We start from the raw sequence: 15,233 nt of genomic DNA, 5'->3' as shown, positions 1-15,233 counted from the left end.
TAAAAATCTAATGGAAGCTATTTAAACTTTCAGGTGCCTTTTTAGAACAAAAGTGCCAGGTAGCTAAATTATTCTGCATGATGGTTTTATAATTAATATTGAAATTATGTCTGTTGATCATTGATGGGTTAAATAAATGGTGGCTTTATGGAGTGGGAAAAAAAAACTTTTATTTTTCTCTTCATTTAGAACATTTTTAGCTTTACTGTGGGAATTTCAATTCGCTAGAGGCAAAGGAGCTAGTAAAATGTAAGTATTCCATTAAATAAAAGGGGTTGCTTAAAAGCCTGTCCTTATTAAAGTGTACATGGATTATAATAAGGTCAGAGTTTCTAGGCCTGATTAGCTTTAAATGAATTTAATGTCAAAGGAACATATTAGACCCTCATTAAAACTTTCAGTGATTGACATTTAGTAAAAATGACCTTCACAGTTTGCATTATTTAGTCATGTTCTAAGGATGACACAGGGCAGGGCACCTTCTCTGGGGTTAGTGTGTGTGTGATTGCAGCCACAGGCAGGATGTACTTGGTCCATCACCCTGACCCTATTGACAGAGACCTGATCCCATCCAGACCTGTGATCAGGCATATTCTGTGTAGATGAGGACCCAGAGGCTTCTATTCTCAAGGGGAAGATTTGAGAGCAAAAGAAAGCTTTGGAGAAACAGGCCCCTGACTTCATCTGTGACAATGTTAATGATCAGAAATTGTACATAAAAGCACCTAGCAAGATGGCAACCATACTCAGGGAATTTAAAATACCTTTGTGGAAAAATTTCTTGGTGAGTCTATGGACACTCTGTAGAGGAGGTGAGGTACAGGTGACACCAGTGAGCTTTGGCACAATCTTCTCAACTGGAGCAGCAAAATGGTGCTTCAGAGTTTGCATGTGAGTTAACTGTGTTAAATTTGCAGTTGGCCATGCTGGGCTCCAACATGGACCACGAGGACAGATTCTCAAGAATGTGTGATGACAGTAAACTTGTACTTCCCAGAACTCAAAAACTAATAACTCTTTCCAATATCATATAGTCTCATTTCCCTTGGATTCATTCTTTTATTAAACATGCATTTATTTACCAAGCACCCACTATGTCAAGGTACTGTGCTTGTCAGTAGAAGGGGACCAAGGCAACTATGCTTTGGACTCTGCATTGAAAGGAAAGACAAATAATACTGATAAATCATTACTTATTATACATTTTTATAAAGAACTTTATGTATGTTATCCTTTTTATCCCTCATGATAATAACAATAACTATAATACAAATTGGCTGACAACGCTCTCTCTGTTACAAGCACTGCTGGGAATTTTATTTACGTTAAATAATTTAATCTCCACAATAAACTTATGGGGTAGGCATCGCTTTTATAGAAATGAGAACTAAGGCACAGAGGTGTTAATTATCTTAATAAAACTCACGGCCTCTGTAAGTGGCAGAGTCAGGATTTAAACCCAAGCTCCAAAGTCCATGCTCTGAAGCACTGTGCATATGGCTACATAGTATCTCCCTTAGAAACGAGGAAACAGGCTCCATGACACTGATTCTGCTAAGACCACAGGTATGGGTAACAGCAGAACTAAAATTTAAACCTCTATCTGTCTTACCACAAAATTATACTCATGCCGTTACATTAAATTGGCCTCACTTTAGAATTTAAAACCATGTCTATAGAAATAGCTACGTATGAGAGAGTGAATGCCTAGCTTTTTAGAGGCCACAGGAATGCAGAGGAAAGGAATGGTCTTAAAGGGCCCATCTACTTCTTTAACTGTCCCATGTGAGCCTATCATTCTGTGCATTAAAGTAAGTGATTTACCCGATGATTTGCTCTGCTTGATTTTATCAAAAGAGGTGAGAATAGGAACTTCACAGCGAGGCTTAAATGATAATTCAGGTTTTCTTGCGCATTCATCCATTATTCAACAAATTTCTATTGATTACCCACCATGTGCAACCTATTTGACTACTTCCCGAATAAAGATTGGCCCCTCCTGCCACATTCATCCTCCCCCGGCCGGTCCGACCCTGGAGTTATATTTCAGTCTCTGCAGAATGCCAGGCTCAAGAAAATTCAACCAGACACTATATTAAGTTGAAATTCTTCAATCTGGAAATTTCTCCTCTATCTCCAGTAGCATTGTTTAAAACTCCTATTTCATTCTAAAGGCAACTCATCATGGATGATTTGAAACCTGAACATCCCAAATATTTGCTGTTTGAAATCCAAACTATGATTGAAATTGTTAGGTGGTTCACCAAAATGACAAGGGCCATCCAATTTACCAAATTTCTGAAGGAAGAGACAATAAATATTTTTTCTTTGAAAGCTGAATTAAATCCTCTTTATTAAGTCAATGGCTATTCCAATTATAGAAATCAATAGTGGCTTTTGAGATGTGGTTTAATGAAATATAGAAATCTATATTAACTTCTAAAATATCAAGGATGTAAACATAATATCTATATAAAGACAGTAGACTTTGTTGTTTCTTAATAAAAACAAAAGTACAAATAAAATAAAAACAACTCACTAGCAAATGTTTACTTATTCTTCTATAGGAAAAGATCTTTTATATGAAAGAATATCAGAAACGATTCAGTAGATGTTGCTGGGAATATCAAATTTATGGTCACAATTCCTCAATTCTTCTTCCATTTTTACTTAGGTAAAATTAGGTTAAATGTATATTAAGAATAGAATTAATATTAAAAAAAACCCTGTGCCATAGTATGTTAAAAAAATTACTTTATCCTGCAGTGGGCATGCCCTGCTCCTGTCCCAGGCAGCAGCTTTCCCCAGTCCCTGACCATGTCTCAGTAGTTTGAGGAAACAACACAGTAAAATACCTGCCCCAGAGCAATGAGCTCAGAACACTTTATTTGTAATAGTGGGAGTACAGGTGAGTGTTTGATCTACTTAAATGTGAGGCATATTTAAAACTGCTAATTTAACCCAGGTATGCGCAATAACAGTAGTTCCACCTACAGCCCTTCCTTCTTCTGCTAACCGATTTGATTCTTAGAGTTAATATCAGTAAAAATGAGGACTAGAGAGTGATATGGGGAGAATTCGGTTAATAAATCCTAGGAAAAGACTAATAAGAGTTGTATAAGAGGGCATTTAAATTAAAAAAAAACAAGGGTCAGTAGTTAGCCCTACAAATACATACACGTGTACACATACACATGCAAAGTGTACAGGTATATACACTTTATACAGCAAGGGACATCTTTAAGGTAAGGATCATGGCTTTGACTATTAATACCCACAAAATATTCACTGAGCATTTGCTGGGCATGAATAGGCACTAGGAACACAAAGATATAGCAGATCCTCTGAATAGTAAAACCCTTATCACAACTCTCACTTCACATGGTATTTCTCTGAGCCCCAAACTTAAATGGTACTCAAAATATAGTGAGATGGTAAGATACTCTTGGGCGAGAGCAGATTTTTCCCTACGTCTAAACTGCATTTACCTTGGTTTGATCCTCAGCAACTCCAGGTACTTTACGGGAAAATTGTCTGGTGTGTTGAATGAGCCCATCGGTAGGCTCTGCGTGTAAGCGTATACTTGGGTCTGTGTTTTGTTTCCTAAAATAAAATTCCTGCAGTGACAATGTGTTAGTAAATGGCACTTTTTATGTTATTATTGTTATTGCTATATTTTGTATTAATCTAGTAACTTCTCTATTAGGAACCCCAAATGATCTCTAAGCATCTTATAACAATAAGACCTAACATTTATTGAGCGTTTACTATGTCTGCCAAGCATTTAAATCTAGTGACTTAATTATCACAAAACCCCTAAAAAGTGGGATCTACTGTTGTCTCCTTCCTTGAGGCTGCGCGTGGCAGAGCCAGGACTGATAGGGCGTGTTTCACCTCACAGACTTTGCTCCTCCGGCACTCTCCTTCTCTGGCAAGTCTCCGATGGTTGGCCAGTCCAGACGTTACCAAAAATATTGGTAATAAAAAGAAAGTTGATAAAATTTTCAGATTCGTGACTGATGATTATTAAATCAGAGAATTACCTGTCTATTTCATAGATAAGTACATTAAAACCATCAAGGATGGACAAGGAATGAGTACTCTTTATAGATAGTAATCTCAGAGATATTAAAATGCTTTTCCCTGAAATCACCTTGCAGTGTTTCATTGCTCTGAATAAATATATTCTACCTTATAACTAAGCTAAATTACCAAAATGGCCATTTTCCAAGTAAATCAAATTATTAGAAAATACACACACACATAAATAGATACGAAAGTTTGAGTGCTCATCTTCTTTAAAACTGGTCAAGTTACTTTTTACTTCTCAGCAAATATATATATATATATATATATATATATATATATATTTGTATATGTTTTGTATGTAATGTATATATAATGTACATTTATATTAAAATATATGCATATGTTTTTAGCACTAGCAATACTAAAATAGAAAAGACAAAAGAATTACAGCAACTCTATAAAATATTTTATTTTGTCCTGAACAGAGAGTTCAAATTGCTCTTCAACCCCTAAGGGCTCCCTGCAGGCATCTCCAGAAAGCGTGGGAGGCTGAGTGACTGGACTGCAAGGTCTCCTCCCCTTCTTCAGCCTGAGCTGGTCCACATTCCAATTTTGTGTGTTGGGATTACTCATGGCATTTTCCTTGGAGGAGTTCTGCTGTAATTAAGAAAAACGAAAAAGCCTGAAACCCATTATTCTAGAACTTCTTGTAATATCCAGTAGATGGCAGACTTTACTACAAGAAAATAGTTTGGCATACTCTGTAAATTGGTCTGAGAATATCAGTTACACTTCACACCCAGTAAAGTTTTTACCCTGTGTGTAAGGCTCATATGAAAGCTGGAAACAAAATTCTCTTCCTATAAGGTTTTTGTGTGTATGTCCATTTAAGTCTTGTTCTTAAGGTATTATCATTATGAGAATTATTTTGTTGTTCACTGAGCGTACACACAGTGTACATGGTATAATGTAATAGTATATATGATAGATTGTTTTTCAACTTAGGTGCACAAAACTGAAACAATCATAACCCTTACTTCATGACACTGCCATCATTGGTCTGTGCATATTCTGCTTTTATTTCCTTAGTTGGCTATTTAACTAGTTGTTTTTAATAAGGCAGCAAATTGAAGTTCCTTTTTATATTTGAAAAATATTATTTTCTTTTTGATAGGCAATTGTCTTTGCTTGTTTAGTAGCTGAAGCATCAGTTAATAATGCCTAGGTCACAGACCCCATTTCCAAGAGGGCCTCTTAGCATCTCACCTAGGGACACACCCATAAACCCAGACACCAAATGGTGTCAATAACAACATCACCCCCAGAGAAGACCCAGTAAAAGGATGTGCTTGGTGGATCATCTTGTCCAGTACCACCATTGAAAACATAATTCGAAGTGCACATGGAAGAAAAGCGATGGGTGTGTGTGCATGTGTGTGTGTGTGTGTCTGTGTGTGTGTGTGTGACTATATTATAAATCTACCTATTTTGCTTTGAAGGATATTTTTTATTACATTTATTCAGTAATACTTTAAAAGTTACTGAGAGTTATAAGGAAACAATAGTACAGTTCTTACCACCCCCATTCCTGCTTCTCATTCCCAGCCTGCACTCCCCAGAGGCAACTACTTGAAACTCTTCCTGCTCTTTCTTATAGTTCTTCTTTATATATTTTTAAATAATAGGCTAGGCTTTACTTTTCACTTTTAGCTACTGGCATAATCTCTTGGAATTCTACTATGATAAAAGTGTATTGAACCTTCCTGCAGGTCTCAAACACACACACACACACATAGTCACTCCCCCAGCTCTACTTGATATCATTACATTATTACCATTATTGTTATTATAAAGAATTCTCTTCAGTTACATGGTATATTATGACTTCATTTCCTTTCTTGTACAACATTCAATTTTCCTAGAATTAATACTGGTAAGAGGTTTTTTTCAATTGTTTTGTTTAATTTTCTAACATGTGGTACTCTGTGCATTTTTCTTCCTGGAATCCTTCCTGGAGCTCCACTTTTTCTGCTCTCAGGGCTGGTTAATCTCTAAGCCAGCAGCACACCTGCCATCTGGGAGCGATTTTTCAGTAACATTTTTTGCTCCTTTCCTTTGTTAGATCCCTTGTACCCTAGATTCCATTCTCTTTCTTGGCTTACACCCTCATTTCCATGACCCATATATCTTCAAGAAGCTCCCTGAAAAGTGAAAATTTGAATCCCTGAACATGTTTCTCTTCTCCCTTTGAATGTGATTGATAGTTTAGCTGGGCATAGAATTCTAATTTAGAAGTTATTTCCATTCAAGATTTTTAAGGCATTGTTCTAATGTCCCCTAGTTTCCAGTGTTTCTGTTGATTAATCAAATGCTATTCCGATTTCTGATACTTTGTGAATGAACTGTTTCCTGTTCCACCTCAGGGAAATGAGGTGCATTGCTGTGGATTTTTTTTTTATTCATTTTCTGGGGCACGTCATAGAAACTTTAAATCTGTAAACTTACTTGTTTTTAATGATAGGAACATTCTTTATATTCTGTCATAACTTTAAGTTTCTTCCCCCTCCTCTCCTTGTCCCCCTCACCTCCTCCCAGTTTTCTTTGGTGTCTCATTTTGAAATTCCTCCTTGACTGATCTTCTAGTTCCCTGTTTTTTCTACCTCCTATTTCCAATCTCTTCATAATTCTTTTGTGGGGGTGAGGTGGGGGAGATTTTTCTCAGCATTAACTTTCAATCACTCAACTGAATTTTTAAATTTCTGCTACTTGTATTTTTAATCTCAAAGATCTCTTGTTTTCTAAAAGTTTATCTTTATAACCCTTCTAGTCATTTCATTGCTGCTGTATCTTTTCTTGACTCTTTAAAAATAATAATTCTCAAATTTACATAAGTTTTGGTCCTCTCTCTACACTGTCTTTGTCTCTTCCAAGTTCCTTTTTTTTAAAAAAATGTGTGTTTTGGTCTTTGTGTTTGATCTTAGAGGTTTTCCTCAAATGTCTGGAAATCTCATACAATCTGTTCATATATAATAAGGAAGTGCTATTGTTTCTTAAGTTGAATAGTGAATACAAAAATGTTCATTTATCATTATTTTTTAGAGTATAATTTAAAGTATAATTAAAGGTTAACTATGCCCTATATGCTTCTGTACATTTCGTATATAGCTCTTATTAAAGAGCTATTTGAAAGCTCTTTATGTTCTAGGGTCTGCCAGCTTATTAGGATTTATTCTAGAGTGATCAGGCTGGGTCATTTCAATGGATGACATCCCATATCAGTATCTGAAAGTATTTTCACTCAGGCTGGCCAAGAGATATAACTGTTTCCTGCTTGGAGTATAAACCTGGTTTCTGGCATTTTTAGAAATGAATTGGAAATGAGGTTGGGGAGTGCCTCACAATTCTGTATAGACATCCACTTAATTCCCTCTTCAGACTGGACCCAGCCACTCCTGCATCACCAGTGTCTCTGAATCTCCCTTCATGGGAGAAACGGACTTGCAGTTTCCTAGTGTGAGTGATGGAATATGAGCATCTAACTGCTTTCAATGAGTTTTCCAAACAACCTTCCTTTTTTCAGCCCCACTTGCACGATAATTTCAGAAGTACCTGGAATACCCAATTCCTGAACCTGTCTGGGGTTCTGTGGCATAAACTGGCCTGGTTCTGGGATTCTCCCACTGCTGGCATGGTGTCTGCTCCTTCTGGCTTCCTAAGACTAGTACTACTCACCCACTTCCAGTGTGTATGTGTATGTGTATTTATGGCTGTCTACCTCCTCAACCTCTGTCCTGGCTCTTGTAAGTTTATGATGACTTATTCCTTTCTGTATTATTTTAAGATTTGGGGGGGTCTGATTTATTGAGGTATAATTTACATACAATAAAATTCACCACTTTTAAGTGGCAAATGCATACTATCAGTAACTACCAGCACAATCACCATACAGAATGTTTCCATGAAAATTCCTTTATGCCCCTTTGCATTAAGTCCTTTCAACCACTTCCATTCCCTGGTGACCACTGAACTGCTTCCAGTGTTATAATTGTGCCTTCTCTGGAATGTCATAAAAATGGAATCATACAGCAGGTCTGGCTTTTTCACTTAACATAATACTTCAGAGATTCCTTCATGTTATTCTGTGGATTCATAATTTGTTTCTTTATATTCCTCAGTAGTAGTCCAATATATGATATATTAAAATTTATTTACCAGTTGATGAACATTTGGGTTTTTTCCAGTGTTGGACATTATGAATAAGGTTGTTAAGAATTTTGCAAGCAACTTTTTTTATGGGCACTATGTTTTCATTTCTCTTGGGGGAAATACCTAGGTGTGGGATTGCTGGGTTACATGGTCAATGTATGTTTAAATTTAGAAGACACTTCAAAACTGTTTTCCAAAGTGGCTACACCATTTTGAATTTCCCCCGGCAATGTATGTAACTGATATAGCAATATTAATAATGATAAAAGTAGTCTTTTAAGGTATGATGCACTATTAAGGACAAAAAAGGATATTTTATGAACACACTGGGGTCAAACCAGCAGGATGATGTAACCATTCGGAATTTCTATGAACATAAAAACATTGCTTCAGAATATAAAAGTGAAAATTGTCAGAACTAAAAAGAGAAATAGAAAATTTATAATCACTATGGGAGGTTTTAATGCATCAATCTCAACAGAGAAAAAGTAGAAAAAAATGAGTACTGTTATAGAAGCTCTAAATAACACAATTAACAAACTTGATCTAATTGATTCTTGTAGATTTTCCATGGGGCAAAGAAGAACTCACAATGGAAATCAGAAAACAGTTTGAATATAATGAAAAGAAATTGTAAGCAACACAGTAAAGCTGTGTTTTTAGAGAAAAAACATTTAGTCTTAACTTAATAAATTAGAAAAAATCTGAAAAAGTAAACAGCAAGTTAAATCCAAAGACAGAAAAATTAAGAAAATAAGGCAAAAGCAGAAATGTATAGGGCAGAAAAGATAGTATAAACAAACTCTACAAAGTCCACTATTTGAAAGACTAATACAATTATTAATACATAGACAAGAAAGATCTGTTATAATAAAGAGGGCATGAAGGAGAGTTCCATTTTCTCCACATTCCCAACACTTGGTATTGTCAATCTTTGTCATTTAGCCGTTCAAATGCGTGTGTAGTCATACTGTTTTAAATTTCTGTTTCCCCAATGATGTTGACCATTTTTCATTGTGCTTATTTGCCATTCCTTTAGGTCTTTCATGGGGTTTGGAAGGCAGCAGAAGTAACAGTTATGTGAATATCACCATGGTTAAGTAGGAAACTCTATCCAAATTATCCTAACTTCTAAAATAATGCAGTAAAAAGAAATGGACTTTGGAATCAGACAAACCAGAGGTTCAAATCCCACCTCTCTATGACCCTGTGCAAATGACTTATTCCTTATAAAACTTAGTTTTGCATCTGTTAAATGTTTTACACAAATGTTGTTAGAAATTTATTTTTTAAATTGTACTGTAAAGGCCTTGGATATAAATGCTAATTTCTTTGCTGTGTGTTTTTCCACACAAATGCTTCAATTCATGGCTTAAATGAAGATACTTGATTTTTGAAGAAGGAAAAAACCATCACCATTACCACTAACAAAATGAAACAAAACAGAACAAAATCAAAAACATAATTTCCTAATAAGCCCTTGACGGTGGGAGTTAAGAGAGCAGACTTGTAATATTTGATTATCTTTTTTCAGTTTGGACACAAGAACTTTAAGTACTCCCAAATGTTTGAACTATTAAATATCTCTTCATTTTTCCTCCCTATTCTCTGCCCTACACCCTCATACTTTTCATACTATTGGCAGAGAATGCCAGTACCTCTCATGTTTTTTTTCTTTCTTCTGAAAATAATACCCTTCCTTCACTTGCATTCATTTAAAAAGACATCTCAAGTACCTTTTCTTCAGTGAGGTGTTCCCTGGTACATTTGCCCTGGGCCCTGTGATCACACAGCACTCTTCCTTCCATGTTTCTGTGGTGACATTTCTCCCCTTTCTTCCAGTAAGTATGTACTGAGCACCTACAATGTGACAGGTAATGTTATAGACCCAGGAAATACCAGAGACAAGGTCTTCCCCTTTCCTCCATGGAGCTAAGATTGTAATGAGGAAAACAGAAAACAAACATACACACAAAGAAATAAGAACATTTCATATGTATTAGAAAGCAAAACAATAAAGGTTTAGAAAAGGAGTTCAGAGAAAGCTTTTCTCAGGAAGTGACATTGTAGCTAAGACACGAACAACTAGAAGCCAGTCATACATTTGAAGATGGGATTGGAAAACCAGCACCTAAAAAAAAAAAACAAAACACTATAGTAAAAGGATGAAAGGAGGGCCTCCCTGGTGGCGCAGTGGTTGAGAGTCCGCCTGCCGATGCAGGGGATACTGGTTCGTGCCCTGGTCCGGGGGGATCCCATGTGCCGCGGAGCGGCTGGGCCCGTGGACCATGGCCGCTGGGCCTGCGCGTCCGGGGCCTGTGTTCCGCAGCGGGAGAGGCCACAGCGGTGAGAGGCCCGCGTACCGCAAAAAAAAAAAAAAAAAAAAGGATGAAAGGATGATTAGTTGAGTTTTTCCATAGGGACTAGAAAAGGTTTGCTCTCAGCTCAACCCTCCTGATAACATATAAGCATATGTTAATCTTCTGTGCTCAGGCACTGGAGGAAAACTGTCGGCTGCCAGAAAGACTCCACGGAAGATAATTGTGAAAATCTTCTCACTCTTGTGTCAATCATTATCTTCTCCATCTTCTCATCACCCAGTTGGTGGCCAGATGACATTAAAAAGAACAACTACTCTAAACTCAAAATGGATTAACGACCTAAATTTAAGGCCAGACACTATAAAACACTTAGAGGAAAACATAGACAGAAGACTCTATGACATAAATCACAGCAAGATCCTTTTTGACCCACCTCCTAGAGAAATGGAAGTAAAAACAAAAATAAACAAATGGGACCTAATGAAACGTCAAAGCTTTTGCACAGCAAAGGAAAACATAAATAAGATGAAAAGACAACCCTCAGAAGGGGAGAAAATATTTGCAAATGAAGCAACTGACAAAGGATTAATCTCCAAAATTTACAAGCAGCTCATGCAGCTCAATATCAAAAAAACAAACAACCCAATCCAAAAATGAGCAGAAGACCTAAATAGACATTTCTCTAAAGAAGATATACAGATTGCCAACAAACACATGAAAGAATGCTCAACATCATTAATCATTAGAGAAATGCAAATCAAAACTACAATGAGATATCATCTCACACCAGTCAGAATGACCATCATCAAAAAATCTACAAACAATAAATGCTGGAAAGGGTTTGGAGAAAAGGGAACCCTCTTGCACTGTTGGTGGGAATGTAAATTGATACAGCCACTATGGAGAACAGTATGGAGGTTCCTTAAAAAACTAAAAATGGAACTACCATATGACCCAGCAATCCCACTACTGGGCATATACCCTGAGAAAACCATAATTCAAAAAGAGTGATGTACTACAATGTTCATTGCAGCCCTATTTACAATAGCCCGGAGCTGGAAGCAACCTAAGTGTCCATCAACAGATGAATGGATAAAGAAGATGTGGCACATATATACAATGGAATATTACTCAGCCATAAAAGGAAATGAACTTGAGTTATTTGTAGTGAGGTGGATGGACTTAGAGTCTGTCATACAGAGTGAAGTAAGTCAGAAAGAGAAAAACAAGTACTGTATGCTAACGCATATATATGGAATCTAAAAAAAATAAAAATGGTTCTGAAGAACCTAGGGGCAGGACAGGAATAAAGACGCAGACATAGAGAATGGACTTGAGGAGATGGGGAGGGGGAAGGGTAAGCTGGGATGAAGTGAGAGTGTGGCATGGACATATATACACTACCAAATGTAAAATAGATAGCTAGCGGGAAGCAGCTGCATAGAACAGGGAGATCAGCTCGGTGCTTTGTGACCACCTAGAGGGGTGGGATAGGGAGGGTGGGAAGGAGAGAGATGCAAGAGGGAGGGGATATGGGGATATATGTGTACGTATAGCTGATTCACTTTGTTATACAGCAGAATCTAACCCAAAATTGTAAAGCAATTATACTCCAATAAAGACATTAAAAAAAAAACACTTCTCTTTCTGCAGGAAGAGAGGGAAGAGATTTATCATTATACCTATTTACCAAAGTTTACATGCTATTTTCTTCTGACAGTAGTTGATTTATGTCTCATAAGAGCAAACTATTCATTTTGTAATTTTTGAAATTATAAGCCTGTACTCTTACCCACTATTATATTAGTGAGTAATATTGTGAGACAGGAAGTAAAAATAAGAGAATGATGTATTAGATAAATCCACATGCAAAAGACAGTGTTTTGTGAGCTGATGCAATTGAGTTGCCAAATCATAAAGATTCTCTGTGATCATAATGTGTGTAAATTCAGGGAAACTTTGTACACATGCAGATAGCCAATGAATTTGGAAAAGAATCATAGAATTTTTGCTTTCTTGCAGGTTATCATTCCAATTAGAATTTTAGAAATGTATCCCTAGAACAGAGAAGCTTTCAGAAAATTGAAGGTCCATAAACTTTACAACATCTGCTTCCTTGCAGTGGGACTTAATCTGTCATCTTTAAGATGTACACAATATTGTGTTGCTGTGAGGATTATAAATAATATCTGTGAAACACCTGACGTGCTTGGTACAGAGTAGACCTTCCACAAATAGTTGGTATTTTCTTTTATTTTTATGTTTTCACTTTTCTATGCTTTTCTTTTTAGAGCATAAATGGTGATTGTGATAAACAGTCATAAGCCAAAGTATAGTATTCATTCAAATATTAGTTTCAGTTCGTATATTCAGAGACAATTTTGTATCTCATCTCTCAGTATACCCCCAAAATTCTCCATGAGAGAATGTGAATTTCAAAATTTGGGGTTTATGGGACAATTTAACAAGTCACCCCATTGCTCAACAGCACTTATACCTGAGAAAGGAAAATGCAGGAGAAGCAAAGAATCTGAAACCAGCCATTTTTGTTTCTTATTAGCAGCTATATGAAAAAAAAAGACAAATCATCATTAATGACAAAAGTCATTATTAGACAAATTTGACAAATTCATCACCAGAATGCAGTCAATTTTGTATTTCATTGAGTTTCTTTGAGATGCATGAAGAGCAGAAAGAAGAAACTTCTTTAATTTATTGTCCACCATTTATTTGTAAGCTTCGTTCTGATGTTTTTTTATTTCCTTGTAGATTCCTTTTGCAATAAAAATGACACCAAGTGCCTCTCAAATTCTTGCCAGAACAATTCTACATGCAAGGATTTTTCAAAAGACGGCAGTTGCCATTGTTCAGGCACGGCCATTAATTTGGACAAAGACTGTGACCATGAGAAAGACCCTTGCTTCTCCAGTCCCTGTCCAGGAAATGCCACTTGTGTGAGTGTCCCAGGACAGAGGAGGTTTCTGTGCAGATGTCCTACTGGGTACAGTGGGACCAACTGTGACACGGCCATTGCTCCCTGTGGCACCAACTCCTGCCAACACGGAGGCTTTTGCCATCAGGACCCTGTGCACCCTGTGTGCATCTGCCCTGCTGGATATTCCGGAAGATTCTGTGAGCTGGACCACGATGAGTGTGCGTCCAGCCCCTGCCACAACGGTGCTGTGTGCCAGGACGGAATCAATGGCTACTCCTGCTTCTGTGTCCCAGGCTATCAAGGCAGGCACTGCGACTTGGAAGTGGACGAGTGTGTGTCAGACCCCTGCAAGAACGAGGCCACGTGCCTCAACGAGATAGGACGGTACACTTGCATCTGTCCCCACGATTACTCCGGTAAGTGTGATTCCACTCGAATCCCAGATGATGTAATTAGCTTTCTCTTTAATGTGACAGAAGCAGAAGTGACCTATTATGTCCCATCCAACTGCTTATGAAAATGGCCTTGACAGGAACTCATCAACAGATAGAAAGCTTCCTAAACTACTAAAAATCCACTGAGCTTAAGCATTTGTGTACTGTCACTGTCGTTGTTTTAAATGGAGTCCTACACTCTTTAAAACATAGATTTAGCCTAGAATTAGTGGGCTCTGCAGGACCTAGCCTTCCGGGTCCGGGCAGTACAGGCTCCCCAGCAGAGCAGATGCCCTTCGTCCTAGCTAACCTAACATGTGCCCTCTCCTGCCACCGCAGCCTGGTGGGGGCAGGCCACAGGATGGATATGGGTGGATGGGTTTCTAGTGTCGAAGTGTGATAAACACACCAAGGATAGCAAGGCTGACGGAGCATGGCGGATAAGTCATGAGTTTACTCATAAAGAAGTCACTTCTTGTTGAATCTCTTGGAAATAGCAAGTAATAGTCCCTCATAACTATTCACAAAGTTTCTGCTGATGTTGATTTAATAATAGAGTAACAAGCAGCTCATTCATTACAAGGCTACATGCTGTTCATTATCCTCACGCTCGGTCTGCATTCCTCCCCCCTCCCGCCATTCTCCTGAGTCAGCTGCCCATTTAGGTCAGTTTTTCATGCCAACCATCTTCCTTACACCGTTTTACTCTGGATTTTCCATCTAATCTAAGGGGTCTTTGCTTTCTCATGTTCGTTCTAACTTCTGCTCACCACTTTCCTGGGCTTCCTAACTACTAGCTCTGTGACATCATTCTCCTGTTATGCCTCTTTTTCCCTTAGTTCGTGCCACTTTTGTAGCCTCCTGGGGTATTTGGCTTTCAACTTGCCTTTTCCCAACCCTTTGGCACTTACTTCTTGGTCTTGTCATTCTTTTTCCAAGTATGCTAAGTAATCTAATTATTTAAAAAATATTCCCCTTCAAAATTTGTACCAGACCCCTCCAGGATCATTTTGCTAATATTACAGATTCTAGAAATGTCTATTTTACAAAGTAGACTTATCCCTAGTGGCTCTGATATAAAATTTTCTCCCTCTCCCTTGACCTTCACCTACAGCTAATCTTCAAATTCTGTTGTTTTGACATCCAGGAGGTCTCCCAAATTGAGCTCATCCACTCTGTTACCAGTGCCTTGCCTCATGCCGTCAGATCTCTTGTGTGAAGCACAGTACATTCTCCAGACTCTTATCTTCCCCAACTGGTTCTGAACAATGCCTCCAAAATAATCCTTCTAAAATAGACCTGGCTCTG

At 37.6% G+C, this 15,233-nt stretch overlaps 1 protein-coding gene across 3 annotated transcripts in view; it reads left to right on the top strand.

The window, feature by feature from the left end:
- CRB1 (crumbs cell polarity complex component 1) overlaps positions 1-15,233 on the top strand; it is a 247,740-nt gene that overhangs the window by 94,527 nt on the left and 137,980 nt on the right. For 2 of the 3 annotated variants that reach the window (XM_081221241.1, XM_081221242.1), the window contains exon 3: positions 13,326-13,907. The exons of the other annotated variant lie outside the window; for it this stretch is intronic. In XM_081221241.1, coding sequence (XP_081077367.1) covers positions 13,326-13,907 — 582 coding nt within the window. The remainder of the gene's footprint in view (positions 1-13,325; positions 13,908-15,233) is intronic. 3 annotated transcript variants of the gene reach the window in all.

The sequence above is a fragment of the Mesoplodon bidens genome (genome assembly GCF_964165515.1).
Source record: "Mesoplodon bidens genome assembly, chromosome: 2".
Classification (NCBI taxonomy): domain Eukaryota; kingdom Metazoa; phylum Chordata; class Mammalia; order Artiodactyla; family Ziphiidae; genus Mesoplodon; species Mesoplodon bidens.
The sequence above is the reverse complement of the archived record's forward strand: the minus strand, read 5'-3'. Positions and strand labels throughout refer to the sequence as shown.